At 40.6% G+C, this 23,267-nt stretch overlaps 1 protein-coding gene across 1 annotated transcript in view; it reads right to left on the reverse strand.

Annotated features, from left to right (window-relative positions):
• ANKFN1 (ankyrin repeat and fibronectin type III domain containing 1) overlaps nt 1–23,267 on the reverse strand; it is a 105,526-nt gene that overhangs the window by 26,571 nt on the left and 55,688 nt on the right. Inside the window, exons 7-11 of the mRNA XM_058038956.1 lie at nt 11,890–11,987; nt 11,203–11,293; nt 7,834–7,941; nt 1,586–1,685; nt 302–434 (exon numbers count right to left, since the gene is read on the reverse strand). Of these exons, the coding sequence (XP_057894939.1) occupies nt 302–434; nt 1,586–1,685; nt 7,834–7,941; nt 11,203–11,293; nt 11,890–11,987 (530 nt within the window). The remainder of the gene's footprint in view (nt 1–301; nt 435–1,585; nt 1,686–7,833; nt 7,942–11,202; nt 11,294–11,889; nt 11,988–23,267) is intronic.

Consider the following 23,267-nt stretch of genomic DNA (forward strand, 5'->3'; position numbering starts at 1 on the left):
AAACCCCTGGTTATTTCTTTAGGCCCCTGCTCTAAATGTCCATAAAACCTGTAAGTACCCACATAGCAATCACTTATCTAGGATCATACCTTAAGAGTTAATTGTATCACTGTCAGTGGCCCAGTCAGGATTTAATCCACATGACTGGTTTGTGAAAATTGCCTTTAACATGAGTGATAGAGCATTTCATCATTCAGCTTTTTACTGACATCATTCCATACATTCAGAGTGATGAGCTGAGGCCTATGCATTGCTAGAAACACATTTGCAGAAGCAGTAGATGAAATGAGACTCCCATTACCTTTGTGAACCACAGGAAATCCTGCATAACTGAACTACTGTGAGAGTCATCGATTTCCACAATTGGGATTTGATCTTCATTGGTTACTAACAAATTGTCTTTGTAAAAAAGTATAACAGATAAGTAGAGTCCCCTAAAGAGAGAAGGAAACACTATCAAACACCTTTCATGTCTATTCACATCCATGCCAAATTTAGTCAAAGAATCGTAGATGTCAAGTTCCGATGAGACAAAGTGAATCATCTGGTCTAAACTTCTGTGTAATATAAGGTCATGCATCTTCAGTCAGTAAATTCTGAAAAATATCTGGGAAGTTTATCACTTTAGATGATGTGAGACTACGTGAATCTAAGAGATTATGGATCTGTGCAAGCCACTGACATCAGTCTCAGTGAGAATTTTGCCAGAGTACACAGTATACAATGGAGACTTTATGCCCTTTAGAAATCAGAAATTTTACTAAAACTTATAATTAATGTGCTTAGTTCTGCCCTCCTTTATTCAGAGCAAATCTGAAGTAACTCAATTGAAATCAGGTGGGTTATTATGGATTTACATTGGTATAATTGAGTGTAATTTGGCCAACATATCTACAAACCTGTTTATAGAGATCATTCCTTTCAATATTTACCCTCACAATTAGTTACATATGTTAAGTAGTTACTGCAGGGAATTTAAAGACTCTGGAGAGCTCTTCTGAAAGAATCAAAACCTTATCAAAATACAAAGAAGAAAATGCAAATTGAACACGCCTGGCAATGGAAGAAGAAATAATCCAGAATAAGCAACTTCCATTTGCTAAAACAAATAATTAGGGCTGAGAGTTGGCTCACAGTGGACTGCAAACCCACCTGAGGATGTCAGAGTTCTATGTGTGTAGCTTGTTGCCAGTGGACTATTCAAGTGTTATCTGAGCTCTGTGCCTTACATTATGAATGAATAAATGTTGTAGTTTCATTAATGAGCAATGAAACAGAGGCAATGCTTTCAAACAGCTCAGTAACTGCACTTTGGGTTTACACAGAATATTTCACTCTGTAACAATTTGAATCCACTTTCAAAAGTAACAAGGAAAACATTCTATTGACTTCAGTAGGAGCTGGAGCATTATTTTCCTGTCAGCTGCACCAGTCCTACACATCTGTGATTTTATCAGCTCATTCTGACCAATTGCTGTCTCATCAGTAGTGGCATATTCACACATATTTCTAAGGTTCTTTTCTCTAACACACAACAACAAGTGCCAAAATTCAGAATGCCTGGAACAGAGAAGGAATGACAAACCGTTTCAGAGTCTTCACAAACTTGTTTGATGAATGGAAAAGGTGCTTCAGGCTTCTGGAAACCGATTGCTTGCGACCAGCATTTTGTAATTTAGAACTTTCTGAAATGGGAAAAAGAAGCAAACCCAACCCAGCTCTTAAATTTCAGTTAGTGTCTCATAAAAAACCTTTGTTTCTTGAACCACAGTACTAAATTTCAGTCAGCGCCCATTACATTCCTTTCAAAAGACAACATTTAGAAAGATGCTCAAATGCAACCCTTCGATGGTGTTTTCATTAACTTAGTGATACACAGCAGCAGACAATTTCCTTACTTGCTGCAAACTCAGACAAGATAAAGCTGTTTTGCTCTGAGGCAAGGTTGAAACAGCCCTACACACTCTTAATGCTCAGAAAGGATGGGAATTTTACAAGTGGTCTCAAAAACCCAAGAAGGGATTTGAATCATCAGTCAACATTTTAGGGTGTTGTCATTTCTAAATTTCTTACCACATGTAGCTTAAGCCTCTAAGAAGTGAATAACTGGTGCACTGGCTGACACTGACATCCCAGCATCACCAGTGAAACCAAAGGAAAAGCTTTGAGGAGACCAGATTAACCCTCATCTTTCTCTATATCACATTAAATACATCTGCTGTTGCTTGGATTTTGTTTTCTCCATCACAGCAACTTCCTCTCATTATTGTCGCAGAGCTTCCACAGTTACCTTTGCTCCCTAGTAATCTGAGTCCAAGGAAGAGGTGTTAAATTCTTTTGTTCACTTCATGTCAAAGCTGAGACCTGTTGTGTGCCTGCCAGCATCTCTGAGCCAGCTCTCCAATAGAAGAATTTTATAAAATTGTCCCAATGTTTAAGAAAAATATTGTTAAAGTTTCATACATTGCATTTTTTCACTTTGATGAATTTGACTAAATGTCTTTTCTCATGCATGGCCTTGTAAGCCAAGGAAATATCTTCCCATGGGCATTGAAAGCCCTGAGTTCTGTGTAACAGCTGTGAACCCCTGTGTGCCTGAGCAGGTTTGGAGGGGACACCAAGAGGTGGCAATCAGGGACAAGCAGCACTTTATAATGTACTGCCAGTTGCTGTTCATACCTGGATTTGAAAGCAATGGGCATTTAACACTGTTTGGGTTTGGTTTTGGTTTTTGCAATGTCTGTGCTGTTTAATGTTGTTGCAAGAGAAACAGCAGAAATACTTTGAAAAATGGAGTTAATTATTCAGATATTTGCTGTGATATGAAAAGAAAGACAAAACAGAAAAAGTCACTGTGAAAGTGCATCTCCCTTTTCCAGGATCGAGTGTTTATTTGGATGAAGCATGGATCCCCATCCAGACTGAAGTGTGAAACATTTTGAGGGACACCCTTTTTGAGGGACACCCTTCTCCAGTGGGAAAACCCATGACTCACAAAGAGCCACTTGCTGAAAGCTGCAGTTCATCTCCTCAGGTGTTCTCAGAGTATTTCCCACTTACCTCTGGTGCAGAATAGGAGGGGCCTGCCTGTGTTTCCCTGGTGAGTTCTAATTTTGAGTATTTGAAGAACATCTAAATTTGCTGTTTTCACAAGCCCATCTGTGGAAGTGTGCTCAGCATATTTAAAATGCTGAATAAATTTGCACCATGATTGGCACATTGAAAGGCCCAGCAAGCAGACACATTGTTAGCAGTAATTACTGCTCTGTGGAACAGCGAGTACAAAGAGAACAAGGTTCTGTTGGGGGTGAAATCATACAGTTCAGATGTGTGAGACTTATTAGATCATCACATCCATTGTCTTTCCAGTGCAAACTTGTTCTCCGTGGCATATTCTCCAATTCACTCTTCAGCTTAAACAGACTCATCCAAATCCATGACTACTACTTTGTTTTCTTGTCTTTCAAAAATATTCATTTGTATTTCCATCCATATCTCCTCAGATAATGGTTATTTTACTGTGAACTCTTTTTACTGTATTGCAGTAATGTAAACCAAATGCTACATAAAAACTCCTTTCTTACTGTTTCATTCTTCCAAGGTTAAGATCAATTTAGGAATATAAATTTCATTCTAATTATTTTCTTCTGTATTCCCTCCATCTATACAGAAGAAATGGAGGAGGAAATTACTGAAGGTAAAGCGACATAACTTTGTATAAAACACCAAGAGACTGCAGCATTAAAATAAGAGGGTACATTACAAGTGAAATATATGTTATTGGTCTATTTAGTGGTTTGAGTTTAGTCCACAGCTTTGCAGAAGCCAACAGCAAAAGAATTAATGTAAAACTAGACGGAGATGGTAAACTCTCCTATATTGCTGTTTGCTTTTTATTTTACAGTATTGTGTGTCTAGAAGCCAGAAAACATGGAGCTGAGATTAGAGGATAATTTGGATCTGCAGGAAATGGAACTTTGTCTGTTACTTAATTAACTAATAAATAACATAGAATAACCTTCATAAAAAAGCATCAGAAGCAACACAGTAAGTTTATATTAACAAATGATACAGAAACTGAGCTGTGAGCTCTTTTAATAGAAGCCTGGGAGTGAGCACATAGCAGCCAAGATGGGAGAATTTCCAGTGATTAGATTTAGATCAGAGGCATTCAAACCTGGTCTGAAATAGGCAACAATTAAATAAGAAAGTGTATTTATGACATTGGCAGCCTTTCTCTTTGAAGGTAGAGGGTTTATAAAGATTTCTTTGCAGTTTTTTACGTAACTACAACCCATACTTAAAAGCAACCTATTGGAAGAATAAGAACCATCCCTTCAAACTTGTGTGCATCTGAGGTCTCTTCTTAAATTTTCAACCTGAACTTCTCAGTCTACAGCTTGGTTTTCAAGTCTACTTTTGTATATTCTCACAAAAAATATAATTTAAACATCTTAACTGCCTTGTGGAATTAGAGATCCTTCTCTTTGCTAAATGCAATTAAAACTATTTACTTTGCTTGTGAATCAAATTAAAATGAGAACATTTTTATTTCACCTCTGACTTGTCTAGTAAAAAACATTTCAACTGAATTTCAGAAGGAAAATATCTGGTAAGAATTCTACTGAAGAGTTGGGTTCCTTTCTTAATGAAGCGTCACACAATTACTTAATCCACTCTGAATTGCTTAGAAAGAAAGATCTAAAAGGAAAAAAAATACTTAAAAATATATTTGAAGTGTTGCCAGGACATACAATTGTTCTAAGTCAGTTATGATAGTCTGTAGCATGGAATTATGAAGACAAATGGATGACTGTTGTTTGTAATCATCAGGGTTTTCCAGAAGATTAAACATATGAAAGCAAAGCTTCCTAAGTAATTCCCTAGGAGATTTCATCATATCACAGAGCAGGTTCAAAAGCAACAGCTGATCTAATTCCAAAAGCTCTTAAACTCACTGTACATTCCAGTGTATTCTTCCTGGTATTTTTGTAAGCTTGTTTTCTCCAGCGCCTGCAATGCAGAGCACAGGGCAGAAGGCAGAGCCTGAATGAACAGACTTGGGCAGAGATCTGCCTGGAATGTGGGCAATGTCCCCTCCCAGATCCCGCAGGAGCAGCAGCACACAGCCTCGTCCTCCAGCCCCTCTGGCTTCTGAGGCTTTTGCCTGCATTGTTCAGATAATCTCAGACCATTCAGATTGATGGCTCTCAGGTTTTTCCACCTTCCTGTCACTTGTCCTGCCCTTGGAGCACAAGTGGGACAGGAATCTCTGTGGGGCACTGGAGGTGCCTGGGCACCAGGATGGATCCAGCTCTGTTCCACTGAATCCACAGGAATCACTGTGGGGCACCAGGATGGATCCAGCTCTGTTCCACTGAATCCACAGGAGTCACTGTGGGGCACCAGGATGGATCCATCTCTGTTCCCAGTGAATCCACAGGAATCACTGTGGGGCACCAGGATGGATCCATCTCTGTTCCCAGTGAATCCACAGGAATCACTGTGGGGCACCAGGATAGATCCAGCTCTGTTCCCAGTGAATCCACAGGAATCACTGTGGGGCACCAGGATGGATCCATCTCTGTTCCCAGTGAATCCACAGGAATCACTGTGGGGCACCAGGATGGATCCATCTCTGTTCCCAGTGAATCCACAGGAATCACTGTGGGGCACCAGGACTGACCCCAGCTCTGTTCCACTGAATCCACAGGAGTCACTGTGGGGCACCAGGACTGACCCCAGCTCTGCTCCCACTGAGCTCTGGTTCCTGCAGAGCCTGGCTTTGCTCTCACAGCTCATCAGCACTGGAGGCAGAGTCAAGGATCTTCCTCAAACAATGTCCAGCTGTTTACTGACAGCTCTACAACAGATGGGGCAAACAGAGATCCCAAGGCTGGCATTTACTGGAATGTGGTAAAGGGAATCATGGCAAAGAACAGAAAAATGTCTGGGTAGCCTGTGTGTAAACAGCAGGCCCAGGCTGACTTCCACCCTGTCAGTCCATCATGCTAATATAGAATTAAGAATAGAAATCAAGCCTCTGCATTAAATCAAGTGAAAGCTGTTATTTGGGGTTTTCTGAGAAGCTTATCTCAGATCCTTGATCAAACTCCTCAGATTCCACTGAGGTTGATAAATATGAGAATAAAATTTCTGAGTCAAAGTGATGTCATAATTCTTACTTTTCCTGCAAACTTTGTTTTGATTTCTTACCAAATTAGTGAAATAAAAGGGATTGACATCATCATATATTTAAGGAAATTTCCAAAGGTTCTCCTACGATGATACCATGCTGATTTATCCAAAATGTACTACTGTGTAATGCTAGCATTACGAGCAATTATGAGATTTTTATTTGGTTGGAGGCAAGGGTGTTGCTCAAGCTGACTCCAGTGTGGGGTCCCACAGCCTTTCAGGCACAGAAGAAGATGTTCTGAGCTGAACACATTTTCTGTATTGTAATTTATTATTCAAGGAAAAGGTGTTAGGAAATCAACAATGAAGTGATTTTTTGACACTGGGGTTAATTTCAGGAGCAGTGAAATTTTATAAGAAGCAGGCACTGGTGTCAGAATATCAAAAGGAGGTATTTTCTGCATGATGTTTATAACTGCTTTTGTTCTGGGCTGCTATGTCAGTAAAACAATTTATGCTAAGAATATTTTCAGATATTCCATCACTTAGTCCCTGTTGACTTGAAAGGTGGCCTGAAAGAGCTGAGATAGGCACTAGTTCCAGAAAGAAAAAACTGTACCACAAAAAATCCCTTCTTAAAAATCCATGTAAGAGATAGAATACATCATCTGTATTTCCAGTACCAAGACCACCTGCAAGTGATAATGTTTGCATGAATTTTAATTAGAGAAACAACATTTTCTTGCAATATCTCCTTTCCAAGCATCATAGATGAATAGTTGAAGTTGCTATGGTTACAATGGGTTGTGTCAGACTGTGGATCAGTGTGATGGTTACAAATTTGTATGTAAAGAACAAGGGCTGCATCTTTTCATTTCAACCAGATGATTTCAGCTCAAAATATTTCTGTGATTTTAAATCGGTTGATGCAACTTGACATATCAGTCATACGAGGTGAAGAAAAATGAAAACTTCATGATAGTTTAACTTTTCTGTTTAAAGTAAGTCCCTTTGCAATTTTTATTCCAGTTAGAAGTTTATTTTAAGAAAATAAATAGTACTTTTCAACAACCCATATAGAACAGGAGTTTTTATATAGGCTCTAAAAAGAATGCCAAGATGTTGCTTTGGCTCTTGAGCTATTAAAGGCACAGTCTGTTTCTCATGAATGAAGATTGGCTGAGATTTGAACTCTCTCCTAGTTTTGATCCATTCTGTTTTGAAATGTAGCAATCTTATCTTCCCATTGCATTGTGCAAATATTTTTCATTATGGATTGGCATGCCATCCACTTAGTATCTTCCATTTGGAGGCAGCCAATTCCTCCCTTTTGATCCAAACCAGTTGTTAACTGTCTAAAGTATTTCTTTATATGAAAAAATAAAAGAGCCCTCCTTGAAACATTTTAGTGGAATCCCGCGTGAAACTAATTTGTGGGGAAAAACAAATCAGTAGGTGTGTAGGGTATGGAGAGAGAAAGCCTGTGCCTGTGTGTGTGCACATTGCAGCCTTCAGACGTTTTCATCCAACTAATTTCAAGGGTTAAGAGGGAGATAGTGTGCTAAAGTGATTCCAGATGGGCCAATATTAATATCTTTCTTTTCCTGATGAATGAGAAGGTATGACCTAGTTAGAAAACTGCTAAAAGTGAAGGCACCAGCGAGGCTCCAGCCCAGCAGAGCCGTTCCTGCTCACCTCGGCAGCTGTGGTGCTGGTGCGCGGCGCGGACCTGCTGCAGGAGCCCTTCCAGGGCCTCCGTGTGTCTCCTGTGCTGAGGCTCTCTTCCACTGCAGTCTTTCCAGTCTGGTGAACAAAGGAAATAAACAGAAATGAAACACAAAGGTGCAGGAGAGGCTCTAAAAATATTTTGTTGCCTCTGGTACTTCTCGTCTCTAGAGGAGTTTTACATCTCGGCAGGCAGGAGTTGTTTCTAAGTCTGTTGTTCCTTGTACACTGAGGTTTCTTTGCCTCGTGCCAGCTGGGTGATTAATCATAATGATTATTAACAAAGAGCTCACAAGCAGCTCTGAGAAGCTCCTGTAGTGACTGACTTGACCATGGCTGTTTCTCTCCATGAATGGGCTCTGGTGCCACAGTAAGGGCGGCTCTCAGCCCCTCACCAAGGTCACACAATGCTCCTTCTGCCACTCCTGCCAACACCAGGAGGCTCCACAGCTCACCTACAGTTCTGCAAAGCAGAGAATGAACATCTTCCTACCCCCAGAGCTCGCCCTGTAGCCAGAGAAACATGCTTGGAGTAAAATCACTTCTGGAGATCTGCTCCCAGCAGAGGCCTGAGCAAACGCTGGCAGCTCCTGCCCTGGAGCCATGGGCTGCTCAGCACTGCACTCCTGAGGCAAAAACCTGCTGCATTTGTCCCACACACATTCAACCACCAGCAGACTTTGTTTTCACTCACTTGCTGCTAATGAGAATTTCAGGCTTCATTTTAAAAAACAAACTCATCACAAATAGGAAGAAACTGCGTGTATCAGAAAGGAGCTCTTTAATTCCAGACTTGGCTATTTTAATACTTTGATTATAATGAGAAAAGCTCATTGCACCAGTTTCCTGGCCCAAAGGAATGGTGGATCAAGGTATTAAGAGATCTGTCTGCACAGGAGACATGCTCCCATCTTGCTGGCACAGAGGCCGGGTACATACTCATAGCCACCAGCAGTTTGCTCACTCACTAAATATACAGATCCAGTTTCTAGTGCAAGTTTGGAGTCAAGCATTCCTTCCAATGGGCTCACTATGCCAGGGATATAAATACCTGTTTATTTACATTTAGTGTAGCAGCCAGAGTAAGCCCCATGAAAGGCTGGAAAGAGAAGACATTTGGTATCCTGATAGCCTGTGGGCAGTGTGACAGCCGCAGAGGGGCTGTCCTGTGTGCTCTGTGCTGCTACAGACATCAGGGTCAGCTGCATTTACTGCTCAGTGTGGGGAAAATGTCCTCAGAGCTCCTGTGAGCAGCCAGGAGGGACCAGCTGGAACTCACCAGTATCAAAGTGTTTGCTGTTATCAGACTGGTAGAGTTTCAAACAACCTTGTGATTTCTCGGTCTCAGTGGTTTCCAAACTTTTTGAACCTCCAGGTTGCCGACTACCTTAAAAATGACACAGAAACCAGACCAGCTTCTGTCATTGTCCATCACTCACCTGATCATGAATAAACTTAGAAATGTTTCTGTCTACTGGGATTTCACAGAGAAGCTGCACAATGCTGGCCACCACTTTCCAGGCTGCTGCTGTGTGTGAGGGAAGTGGCAAGTGCTCCCTGCCATCACACACAGACACATGTCCAAGAGTGTCACCAGCCTGATGCTCTGGGATTGGACCAGCATCAGGCCCTGAAGCTTTCCTTTCCCTGCATATTCTCATGGCTGCTGATACAGACAACTTTGTAGAGCATTAATGTATTCCCATTTAAATTTTAGCTTAGGGCCATATTTTGTTATGCAGCACTGGTGTAATGTCAGCTTGCTGCCTCCTTGCCAAGCACAAATCTTCTGCTTTTCAAAACCAGTGGTGAAGGCAGTCATGTGAATAGGGAAATTCTGCCCCCAGTAACTGCAATGGTAAATAACATCTTGTCTTTCTAATGTGAGTATTACTTAATGAAAAGATTTGCATTTAGGCTCTGCTGATCTCACTGTAAAGCTTAAGCATGTGGCCCTAAACCCAGCAATTACAGACCTTTCTGTACTCTTAGCACCCTGAGATACTGTACAAGGGGAATGAACAGAATTCTCTCCATGGCTTTTGTGCTGATCCACTGAAATCTGCAGGAAGATTTCTTTCACACCCCAAAACTTTGGAGCTGGCACATAATGTCAGATTTCAGAAGGTTAATAGCAGGGGACTATAAAAAGGGAAGAGAATGCAATATGCTGAAAGCAAAATTCACATCATACAAAGTTGCAGTCTTAAATACCACCTGTCTTGCCAGGAGTGCTCCTTCTTTGGGGATATTTGGCTAACTGGCAGCTACTGTGAAAGAATCTGTCCCCCAGCTGATGTAAATTCTGGGTTTCTGGGGCCAAGTCCTGTGTAGTTACACCTGGCTATAGTCAAGGTAATTGCACATTACCAAGTTATTAGTTATCCACAGTAGATTTTTCCCCCATTATTGTAGCCCATTTTTGTTCTCAAGCAGAATATTTCTTTAGCCTAGTTCTGGTATTGTTCTGGAGAAAACACAAGAAAAAAAAAAAGAAGCAAAATGGGACAATGGTAATGCAAAAGCCTTATTTATCCAACCCTCTCCATTATGACTGCTGAGAGTAGGTACAGCTTGTTATATTTTTTCGCATTAGCATGCAAGGTTATTAAATTGCTACATTAGCTTAATAAAAACTAGTGTTAATGCAATAGAAAAGAGAAGTCCCACTTTACTGCATTAATCAACACAAGGGGAGCTGTAATACACTGAGCCAGTTTGGCAGGGAACACTTAAGTCTGGAAAAGCAACTAACAATACAATGTGATTATAATAGATTAAAAATTACAAATGACAACTCATAGCCCTAATGAAGTTTGAGAAGACTGCCAGAGGTTGGATAAGGAACATTTTCTTTTTGACATTTCTGCAACAATTACAGGCTACATCCTACCACCATGTGTGTCCACACTGGAATATTTTATGTACAGGATGCTGTAAGAGTGGTCCAGTGAATGGGATCTGTAATGCTACAAGGTAAAGCATAAAACTACATGAGATACTTGTAAGTGTTTTGCTTCTAGCAGCTCAGAATCAGGTTTTGATCTATTAATGTACTGAAAAATGAAGTTCCATATATCAGAACTCTACTAAGAGAAAAGAAGATTAAAATATTTCTAACTTTTTAAAGTGTTAATGACTAGAAAACAATTTTCTGTCAAAGGACTGGAGAAGAACAAAAGCTGAGACATAAATATACATCAATTATTATTTTGCTTAATTTTTGAGGGTTGGAAAGAATTGAGTTTTATTATTTATTTCACTCCCAGGTGGCATGACAATTACATTGTGAACTCCAACATCACTAAGCAAACTGGAGGCCAGACCAAGCCCACCTACTTGAAGGAGAAGCATATTCAGGAGTAGATTTGCATGGAGGTCCCCATCCTCTCATGTTGTACGCTGAGACACGGACATAATATCTCTGGCCCTGCAAATGGAAACAACTGGAGTCAAAACTATCACTGGATTCAAAATCTTGGCTGTAACAACTGCAAAGCAGTGCCTCACAAAGATGTTTTTTCCAGCTTAAATAGTTTTAATAATTTAAATGCACCATGATCAATTGAAACATACTACAAAGATTTGAGGACAAGGTTTAAGACCCAATTCTGTTTGGTGTAAAATAGATATACAAAGACAAATAACAAAAATGAGAACGACTGCCATCAACATGTGCATTTCTGGAAGAAGGAGAAGAGAAGGAGTTGTTATGTGAGGTATTGGTCATCAGAGTCAGGTCTAGATTTCTCAAGAGCCTTTGCTCTGCACTGATTATCCCATGATCCAGAAAACAGCAGCTTTTGCTCCAGTCTTTCCCAATTTCTCCTGAGAATGATAACTCAAAACTGGTTCTATTCCTTTGTGACTTTTGGATTATGGCTACCAGACATACTGTGCTCAATCACTGGAACATGTTGCTACAAGAAAGGCTCTGCAGTGATTTCCAAGGGTGTGGTGCAAATTCTCTTTGTATCACTGTGGGGACCAGGCCATGAAGGTCTAAATGAGTCCTCTGGAACTCACCGTCCTGAGACCTGTGATGAAGCACCTCAAAGAGTGAAGATTATCCATAATTATTTCACCAGCCAAAGGAGAAAAGTCTTCTGAAGAGCTCCATTCCACTAGAAACAAATAGCAGGAGAAAATCAAGTCAGGTACCAGTCCAAGCAAAGAAGCCAAAGGACTTGAATCACTCACAGGTTAACTTTTCTCCTAGCAGTTTCCCAGTCCATGTGGGTACTAAAAGTCATGTTCAACAGTAATGTATAGCAAATACACAGTGATTAAATGATATCTCTGTGTATGGGAGATAAACCCAAAATATTGTTCAAAAGCTTTTCAGGAAAGAATGCTTAAAAATAGACTGCAATACAAATTACTTTGAGTTACCATTGTGCTCATTTAAGCAATTTCTTTTTAAAGACAGAGAAGCAGTGGAAAAGAAAAGGTGAAGGAATTGGACCTGTTAATGCCATTTGGCAGTTTATACATCCTAACCAACAGAAACCATTGGATTTGCAATGACTTGCATTGGATTTTCCCAGGTGGGCATGGGCAGAGAGTCCTTTTGGCTCCTCAGGCCCACAGACTTCCCTTGGCTAATTAGGATAGAAATATTCTCCTTGGACCAGACACTCACTGGAGCCTCCTGGTTGGTTTCAGAGGTTCTGGCTCTCCTGGCCAGGCCTGCTGCTGCTCTGGTCACTGCAATTACAGAGCTCCACCAGGACCTGGTAAGCTGAATCCACCTTCAGAGGGATTTGGGTGCTGCTGGGCTGACAGACCCCTCCCATCTTTCCTTCAGCCCAAACTGTGATGGACACCTTCACCAAAGTGCTCCTGTCACTCCTGTTCCTGCCGAGCTCAGGGGTTATGCAATCAGCTGTCCTGCTGTCCATACTCTTCCTCAGTACTTGAAAAAATTATTCTGCACATAAAATACTACTGGAAGATTTTGGGAAAAGGATATGTGCAAGTGAGGAACAGATGACTGCAGGCAGGAAACCAGCCTTTTTTCTTAAATTATTCCTTATTAATGAGAGGTGCCATCCTGGTTAATCCTGGAGTCATACCTCTGGCATTTAGTGACCTGTACCTTCAGATTCAAACTTCCAGGAAAACCTATCAAAACCATAGTGAAATTAATCTCTTGAATTATTCTACAGTAGAAACTGGGAAATCTCATGAATTTCCTGGATTTACACCAAAGAATTCAATATAAAGCTTTTCTTTATTTCCTAAAATCTATTCACAAAATAGTTTTTAGACATTTTACTTGTATATTCATTAGTACTGGAGTTGATAATTTAGAATAGATCAGAGGATATAGGTATTCTAATTTCAACATGTGGAATTTTCATCTTCTGGCAGTGTCATACCAGTATTTTCACGTTAAAAGAAAATGGCTTCAGAGAATTTCTTGTTCAGCATATATAACATCTAACTGCCAACACATTTTTCTGAAACAGCCAAGTATCAATAGCACAACTCATTTTTCCCTTCTCCCCTAATCTCTCCTTTTCTATGATTGCACTTTGTTTCTATGATTGCACAGCATGCTCTGCAACATTTTTGTGTTTGCTGCAATGAAAAGAAGATTGGTTTTTTATATTCTCATTGAATTTTTTCACTGTGTATTTTTCTAGTTTTCCACGGGTTTTAAATACCTAATTACCGCCACCTTTAGTGGAAGCTATCTCTGCACATTAGTAGGAAAATGTAGAGACTGTTGCAGTACCGTATTGTAGGGTTTTGTTGACAGTTTAATTATAGGAATACTTAAAAGCAACATTGAACTTGATGGCCTGTCAGAGTTTCCATTGTAAACCGTGATTTTCAAGGTTTCTAACTCCACTCGTATTAAATTGCTGCAGACACTACACATGCTGCAGACTTAGACATGTTTTCTGTTTTCCAGAAGGAGAAACCAGAAGGGAAAACCCTGCTCAAGCTGCTGGATGTATTGTCAACAGGCTTACAGTCACTTCAGACACCCTTTTTCTTTCCAAGGATTCATGTCAAGCAAGACATTGTCACTCAGGACAGCTCCTGCCAGCAAATCCTGCCTTCATTGGAATCCCCGTGTCTGCTGCAAGAGAGGGGCAGTGGTTGGGCCACACTTTGGGCAGCACAAAGCAGAAGCCAAGGATGAGAGAAGTAGCTCTAAGCAGCTTTTGATCCTCCCAAATTTTTAACTGTTCCATGGACTGGAGGCTGCCCAGACATAATCTGGTACTTTGAGAGGCATATTTAAATTTGGGTAGCTTACACAAACAAACTGCAGCCCTGTCCTTGATGTGGGTCCCCTTCCACTTGCATTTGGCATTTAGAGGAGTGCTCCCAACATTTAGAGATGCTGGCACACTGTCTGAAGAGGAGTTAATGCCTTAATCTGAGCAGGATTGCAATCTTACCTGTCTGCAAGCCTGTGACCAGCAGGAACACCACAGTTCTGGTGGTGTGACTAGCAACAGCATGGCAGCTTGTTCTCAGAAATAACCAAAGGCTGCTGAGTTCAGGGACAGACACTGAGTTTCCAGGGAGAGAATGGGCTGACATGATCCTCAAAGCCGTGTCAGGAGCAGCAGGGAAGTTTGAGAGGCTCTGTGATAGTAAATCCCAGGGCTGTGCTCAGATCTCCCAGGGCAAGCTGCTGCCCCAGCTGGTGTCAGTGAGGCCCTGAGTGATGCTGGGTGACACTGGGATGTCCCAGCTCCTCGAGGGGCAGCAGCTGCCTTGGGAGGGTGTCCCAGTGTCCCAGGGCTCGTCCTGCCATGAGGTGCAGGTCCCCCCCTGGTCCCCCCACTATCCCATCCTTCACTGGCTGCCAGCTGAGGCTCAGCTGTGCCTCTCCTTGTGCAGCCAGCAATGCCAGCATTTTGCTTTGTTTTTAGCTTAGCCAGTGGTGTCTGAGCCCCATGGAACTGAAACACAGGAATATGATATTTGCCTGTGGATCAGGTTATGGTTATCATGGTTGAGAACCCTCCTTTTAAAGGATATTTACCTAACAAGATGGCGTATCCAAAGTTGCTCAAAACTTAATTTTCAAATATATTTATTTTGAAACCTCACTTTTGGAAAAAAACCCCGTCCCCCAGTTTCAATAAAAATTTCCATAACTGAAAAATAAATATTTTTTCAACAGCTGTGTTGGAACAGTGCCTTCTTTTTCCCCTCATTTCAAAGTATATCTGTCATAAAGAAACTCATAACAAGTTTTGGAATTTTCTTGCTTACTTATAATTTTAACAAACTTTTTTCCTCCCATGATTTTACTGACTCAAGTGAGAAGATGACATGATACAGCTTTAAAGAAATGCAAATCAATGGAAATAATTTATCACTTTGGTTTATATCTCCTGCTCTGCATTGCCAGTTTTTAGCTCTCTACTGTAATGGTCATCTAAAAATAATACAGAATATTCTGCTATACTGATTCATTGGGCTAGAAACCTCCTAGGAGGACATAGATACCAGTTTTCCTATTTTATAGAGGTAAAAATGAAGTAAAGAGGGCTAGAGAACCTTTTTCAGTCCAAAGGCCCCAAAACAAGGGCAAAATCCATGTATCAGGCCAGTGTTGCTCCCACTGCCTGGCCTCGTGGGATGTCTGCAGCTGTTCCTGGTACCAATACAAAGCCACTCACTCATGGTCTTACCCTGGCGAAGGATCTGGACCTAAAAATTATCTAATTTTGCACTGAGCAACCCATCATGAAGATTTAGCTAAATCTTTGCCTCCTTTGTGAGAGGGAGAGTGCTAGGAGAGAGCAAACAGAAATGACCAACCATTTGTGTCACGCTGAAGTCCTTGGGACTTTAAGAGGGAACAAAAGGCTGCCTCACCTCAGCATGTAAATGCTGAATTATAAACATGCTCAAGTATAGAAACCTGAGGATGAAGAGGGTCCTTTATAAGAGCCCAGGAACAGGAGCTGGTCTTGTAGACTGCACCAACTGTGCTGTAAAGGACCTGAAAGCTGTTGGGTGAATTAAGGATGGAGCATGTTCCAGTCCTGTTCTGAACACCCCAAAGGGCTGCTTTGTTGTGAACGCTGAATGTCTTTGCTGTTGCGGCTTTCCATCTGACACTTCATGTTATGTCAGAGCAGGGCTTTTTTGTGTGTTTAATATATTGGTGACTATGTGTTTTAATGAAGGTGCCCTGTATTCCAGAGCTAGCAAATGCACGATGTGTTGCTGCGGTCGCCAAGATAAGTAGTAATTTTTAAATAAACAGCAGTATAAACAGTTACATAAAACTCATGTAAATTGCTGGCACATAATTTTAGACTGGCTTAAGTTATGTAACTTACTTGTGGCCAAGTTTTTTTTTTCTGTTTTTTTTTTTTTTTTTAAATACTCAATTCACACACTTTAAAATAAAGGGAGAGGTTTATTTTCACCTGTTTCTTTTCCACTCACAATCCTTCTGTTATACTGAGCATGCCTTTAACAGCTTCTCAGAGAGACAGAGAGACAGATAAAGGGCAAAGGGAAGACATAAAACACCTTCTGACCCTATTGTAGATTCATTCAGGAAAGCACCTTCTCCTGAGTCAAGTAAATAGCTTGAGCCACAGTAGAATTTATTTCTTGTCTTGACATTTGTTTTTCCTTGCACTTATATTATTGAATTGCTGAGGAGATTAATTAGATTGAGGGACAGGAGTTCTGTTGCTGCTTGTTGGGGTCTGCAGAGTAGTGTATGGAGCTGGAATTCTGGATTTTATTCCTGCCTTTGCCACTGACTTGCTGAGTGACCTTGGGCAGTCATTCTGTCACTCAAGCTTTTAAGGAAGGCTTAAGCAGCAAAGGTTCTGTCTCCTCCCCCTCCTCCCATGTCCAGGGCCAGGGCTGATGGTGGTCTCATCTTGTGTTTCCAAGGGCCTCCAAACAAATAATAGTGTTATTTATTAGCTTCCTTTGAAATAGAAAACATAACAGAAATCACCACCAGAAATTTCTTCATGCCATCTTTTTCTGCTTGCTGATCTTTAAAAAATTTTAATTATTTACTCTCATAATGTCTTAACTGCTGGATTTAAGGGCATTAAACTCTGCCATTCATATGAATAAAACCAGGATGAAAGACCCTAAACAAATATTTATAAAACAAGTGAAGAGACCTGAACATTAGTGAAAAGCAGGAGTCTGTTGGTGTAGAGACCAGCTCTGGTAGAGAACACTGTTTGCAGTATTTGGTCAGCTCCTCCTTGCTGTTTTCAGCTGTTGTCTCCAGCCTGATTTAGGAAAGGAACCCAATTTTTTCACATTTTCAGCTCAGGCTGTGTTCATGCCTCTCTCATGTTTGGAAATCCTCCAAGAAGTGATAGGAGAAAGACAAGCCATACCAGCTGTAGGGACTACTGACAGCATAATGCTTCCATTAGGAAAAAACAAATGTTTGGCACTGAGCAGTTTGTGCAAACACAGAAGTTAAAACACAGTCATGGCCTGGGACTTGGATTTCTAGGTACAGATCAAATTAAAACCTGTGCTCCAAACTTCTCTAAATACTAGTGTTCATTATTTTGGATCTTATCTATCATTTCAGTTATTTCTGTAAACTTAACCAAGGCTCTTTGTACTGGGTTAGTACAAAGAGAAGCATCAGTGAAGCTGAAGAGAAATGAAAAAAGATGCAACAAACAGCTCTGTGCCCACCTGAGGCAAACAGAGCAATGCTGTGGTGTGGTAGGAAAGAGCTGGAGGGGGATTTAAGGGCCTCTCAGCAGAGCAAGACAGAGCAGTGCAAGACAGTACCAAAAAAAGCATATCTAGACTATTCCTAGAGAGCACATCTTCATTTGGAACTTCCACAGCTATAAATCTTCACATTACTTATTTCAGATATTTTTTCTTTTAATAATCAAATACTTTATTTGCAGTAAATCTTCTTCCCAACAGCTCTGGGCTCCTTTGCGTTTTACGCCTGCTAATAATAACCAATGCTGTTAAATAACCTTTCTTGTGGCCCTGTTTCTGGATGTTCCTTTGACCCAGGCCAGAATACTCTATTTTATGTCTTGACATTTATGGGAACCATTATGACAGCAGGCTGGGTGCCAAAGACACATCTTTGCTTGATCATGGTTTCATGACTAGTTCATCTTAAAGCAAATCTGCATTATATAAATGATTTATAAGATACTATTTTTACTGAATTTTAATAAAATTCTCACCAAGAGAATATAAAAAGAAAATTGATCTTTTTTCTCAAGTATTTGATTAGCGTTTTCTAAATCCCAGCAATTCTCTATCTGTTTGCAATAAGGCCAGCTATCCCAGTACAAGAAGGAAATTTTTTCCTCTCCTAGTGAAATGACATTTCTTACTAACATTTTATAAATAACTAAGAAAATGTGCCATGTGGGTGCACATGCAGCCTTCCAATGTGGGCTAGTGGTTGGAAAGCTACAATGGATTATAATAACAGCCAAGATTTGTTTCTCAGCCCTGAAATTACAAACATACCCCACTGTGGCCGTGGAAGGAAAAGTGGGAGAGAACATGTGTTAGAACTGTGAGAGGGGATTGAAGAATAAATGGGGTTCTTATGCAGAGGCTTCACATGCTGGAAAAGCTTGGCTGGGATTCTGCAAGCTTCCCCTGGCAGTGGGAGCGTTGCTCTCCTGTGCTCTGAGCGTCGGCACAACGTGCACGGGCAGGCTCAGCTCCGGCCCAAAACACGGCATTGAAATAGAGTTAATAATCAGCAGCTGGGAAAATGCACTCAAAAAAGTAATCTATCACAAGGTAGGAGGCAAAGCAGAGCACTGCACAGTGTGGGGAACAAAGGAAGGAAGTACTCAGAGGGTAATTCAAGGAATCTGTTTAATGGGATTCCACTCCTTGTTCTCTAGTTCCTCTGTGATATTCCACTCCTTGTTCTCTAGTTCCTCTGTGATATGAAGAGGGACTTTGCTGCATAGATGTTGATTAAACATATTTAAGGCTTTTATTTCTTTATAAAATAATCCCTACAGTAACTTAAAGAGCTTTCACCTTCCCTAGCAGTGCAGACAGGTGTGGCAGGCAAACCATCCTTGATTTGGGGAGATTTTACTTAGTTTAATTTATTGAAAATTAACCCAAATTTCTAATAATTCATTCAAAGTAGAAGAAAGTAAATATAATTAGAAAAACATCTAAGTGAACAGCTACCCATCATCTTTCCTAGACTGAACTTAATGTGCTTGTCCTCCTGCTCTCCTACGGTCAGCTTCCCTTCTCTTTGTTGTGGCTTTCACTCATTGCTGGGTTTTCCATGAGACGTGGCCAGGCCAGCTGTGAGCATCACATGGCTTCTCCTGACCTCCTCCCACTCCTTCAGTTGACCCTGGCTCCTGGAAACTGCCACCCATGCCCATCACTGTGCTCAGGAGTGAGCCCAGTGGGTGCTCAGGTGTGAACTGGGGTAAGAAGGAGCTCGTGGGGGAGCCAGCTGGGTGCTCATTAGTAAATTAACTGGGTGCTTGTGCACAGACTGATGGGGTGCTCATGCCTGAACTAACTGGGCACTCATGCAGCAGGAAACCCTGCAGTTTATGCTCAATACACGAGGTAGGAGGTTGCAGCAGATCCCAAGACCTGATTCCAAATTTACAGACAGGCATCAGTTCTGGGGGTCAGATTTGATTACCAGAACAGGATCAGGCTTTGGCTGGAGAGGCAAATAAGACTCAGACCTTTGATGCTTGTCAGTGGTCCAAGAAAGTCCATGATGGGCCAGAGAAGACTTAAGATGAAGCTGTGAGCAGGGAAACTTTGCCATAAACCCTTTGAAGACATTCTGCTTTTGTTTAAGTCTTCAGTAAGTCTTCATTCCCAAATCCATTAATCAAAATATCTGCTAAATCATTGATCTCCTTCAAGACAGAAGCTGAAGGTCTTGAGTCCCAGTCCTGCCACTGACTACAAGGAATTCTCTTTTGTGCCATACCTATGAAATGGGAGCTGTAACAGCCACATACAAACCATTAAAAAAACCCCAAAACGCAATAATTTTGGTAAGTCAAAGCAAACATAAAAGACAAAGCAGTGTCTAAAATTCAACATCATGATAGGAGCCTTTTTTCTCAAAAATGAAGGCAGACAAAAGTAGAGACTGTATGTCTGGGTTTTCTCATAGCTATTCATCCTGAGCTGCTGTTCAAAATCCTTATAAAACACAAAGCAGGAGGAAAGAATGATTCAGCTGAGTAAATGGTGTTTGATTAGCCACATTAGTTAATTACACCATCACTTAATATGTGATTCATGTTCAAAGGTGATTTTAAATACATAACAAACTTAAATAATAGAAGGTCTTAAATTTTATGTAAAGTCCAGCACATACTACAGACATTGACAGGAGCTAGAAATAGAAAGGTTTGTTTTAACTTTTATACATTTCTGTACTGGCTAGGCATAAAAATAGAAGTCAAATTGCACAGTCCTGTTAGCTACCAAAATGTAACGTGCAAATAAAGTGCCCGGGAGACCTAATAAAATGCCATAAATGAACTACTGTAAAAAATATCAGACCACACCTATTCAGCAGGATAAATTCAAATGTCTTACAAAGAAATGTATTCTCTTTTCTTTTTATGGAGCAAGAACTGTTTTAAAAAAAGAGAGAATGAATTTCAAAATACACAAAGAAACTGATTCCACTTATTGAATAATAAGTGGAAAGGGTTCAAGACCAAGTGCAGAATGCTGCTCAATTCCGCTATGGACTGGACCAGAATCAAGCAGTGACACAGCATCTACTTTAGAGAGACAGAGGTATTATTATTAAAGTACTTTGTTTTCATAAGACTTGCTTCCACAAGCATTCATTTCCATAACCAGGGTTCTTCTAGAAGTCAGAGAAAGCACAGGCTTGCTGCTTTGCACTCTGACACTGCTATGGGAGCAGATAGTGGAGAAAGATATATGTAGATATGGATATAGAGATATAGCAATATATCTGTATATTTAGGTCTTTGAGGATCACTGCAGAGAGCCTGCTATGGAACAAATCCAAACTTGGTCAAACATGGAAGGCCAACTTTTGATAAACATATCAAACACAAATTAAAAACTGTGGTATCTGCTGTTTGTTTGTGTTCATGGGGACAAGCAGAAGCCCACACAAAATGATGAGATTATTTGGTTGTGAAAGGATGACCCCCAAGAATAAAACATGCAGAATCACACAAAATTTATAGATCACTCCTGTAAAGTCTTGGAGGTTTTTTACACTGAAATCTTTAAGGTAAATTTCCATTGACTTGGTGAGAAGCCAGCTGAGAATCCCAGATCCAGGTTTCTTTGGAGCTCCAGGGCCGGTCTCACACAGGCCCAGGCTCCTCATTCCTGAGCACAGGCGCTGACCCTGAGTGCAAAGGCAGCTCCCCCATCCCTTACTGAGACTCCCAGTGACAGCAGTGAATTGCACTGGTCTGTTCTGGACTGGCACTGACCCTTTTCATGCAGCCCTGTGACAGCAACACCCTGGGGCTGCTGCATATCCAGCCAGGACTGAAACAGTGACTCAAAGACAATTATTCTCATTCAAAAAATAAATCTGAAATAGATCACAAAATGCTTTGGAAGAAAGGAGGCAGGGAACGACCTTTTCTCAAAATTTAAGCAAAACATGACTCCTTCTTTCTTGATCTAAGCCAACCTGTTTTGTTTTGTTTCATATTTTAAAGAGCTACACTGACTGAAAATAAAAATCTTCTCTCCATCCAAAAGAAATCCTGGAAGGCAGCTGGGTAGTTCTAACAAACATGAAATACTCTGCTAAAAGACCAAACTAAACAAAAAGGTAACAAGGGCTAAAGTGGCCCAGACAGCTCAGCATCACTATCTGGAAAATAACTTGGCATTCACAACTACAACCAAACAGAGAAGATTAGCTTTGTTTGCTACATCAAACATGTCTTTCTTCCTTTCTCTTCAAACATAAATAGTTCCAGGCTCTAAAATAAATTAGCTCAACTTGGGTTATACAAGCTGTTTCATTTTTTTTTCTTCAAAAGGGAATATAGATGTTTGTTTAAAAATTGTAAATAAAATATAAACAGAGATTTTTCATTGCATGGTGATTCTTTCCAGTAGGTAGTGATCAACACTATGTCCATTTTCCTTCCTTATCCTATACTTTGGTATCACAGCATTATTATGACTATTTCTCATGGGAAATGGATGAAAAAAAATCATGCAGTAAGAAGAGGTTTATCTGTACTTATTCACTGTAAAAGCAAAATAATTATCAGGTTTAAAATCCACAGAAAATAAATGCGACAAAATTACTTAACATTACTTTCACTTTTTTTCTTTGAAAAATCCCTCTTTCTTTATGTGTATGTGCTATGTGGAACACGCAAACCCAAAAAAGCTGGTTAGTGAAAGACAAGAGTTCTTCAAGCCCAGCAAGCCCTTGCTGCTGTCTCTGGTGGGTGTTGCTGGGAGCTGAGTGCTGTCTGAGTGCTGATGGTGCTGCTGTGGGGTGGTTTTAGGAGATGTTTTCAGTGCTGCAGCTCTGGGATAACAAAATATCCTGCAGTACCAGTGTGCTGGTGTAAACAGAAAGCTCTCCCTGGCTTCAAACTGTGGCAAGATGTTTTGTATGTTAACCGGAAGGTTTTGATTGTGTTTTCAAAGATGTAAAACTAAAGCAGGTCCTAAGTACTTCCATGGTGGGATGTGAAGTTTGGCTCTAGGGCACAATTAGCCAAGGGCAGGGTTTTTTCCCCCTCAATATTACAGTGATGCTTCACATCCTTCCTAAAACTGGCTGGGGTGAGGTGTCTCTGGCTTGGAGTCTTTCTTAGCATGGAGCAGATTATTACTTTTATTATTGATTTATGCCATGGCTGTCTGCTTCCAGCCTCAAAACACTTTACTAAGTTACAATATACTTAGGAATCATTTCATGTCAGCCACCACTACGCTGCAGCCTTCTCCAGAGGGAAGCTGAAGGGAGCCATTAGGATGGTGCCTGCAACATTAAACAACAATCCAGGAGAGGAAGTAAAGAATACTCTGGCTCCTTAAAGCAATGGCTGAACAGAATGCAGTCACTGAGCTGCCATCCAGCTGGGACACCAAAGTCAATACCCATTCACCGTGTGTGGTTAAAATTAAATCTCCTAATGAAGTGAGATGGTTTTAGTGGTTAGAGAGTGAGTGCAAAGTATTATTCTCCTCTATGATTATTTGTAAGTTATACTGCTAACAAGGGAAAAGATCACACACAGGAAAACAGCAGACAGTTAGATAATGTTCCAAGCCCAGTTTCTAAAAAACATTTGGGCAAATAAAGCTTTGGGGGAAAAAAAAAAAAAGAAAGAAGAAAAGGAAAAACAAAGATGACACAGGATAAATTGAATTGGCAGTTTTTCACTGTTTTTAGGGAACTA

The sequence above is a fragment of the Melospiza georgiana genome, chromosome 21 (assembly GCF_028018845.1).
Source record: "Melospiza georgiana isolate bMelGeo1 chromosome 21, bMelGeo1.pri, whole genome shotgun sequence".
NCBI classification, from domain to species: domain Eukaryota; kingdom Metazoa; phylum Chordata; class Aves; order Passeriformes; family Passerellidae; genus Melospiza; species Melospiza georgiana.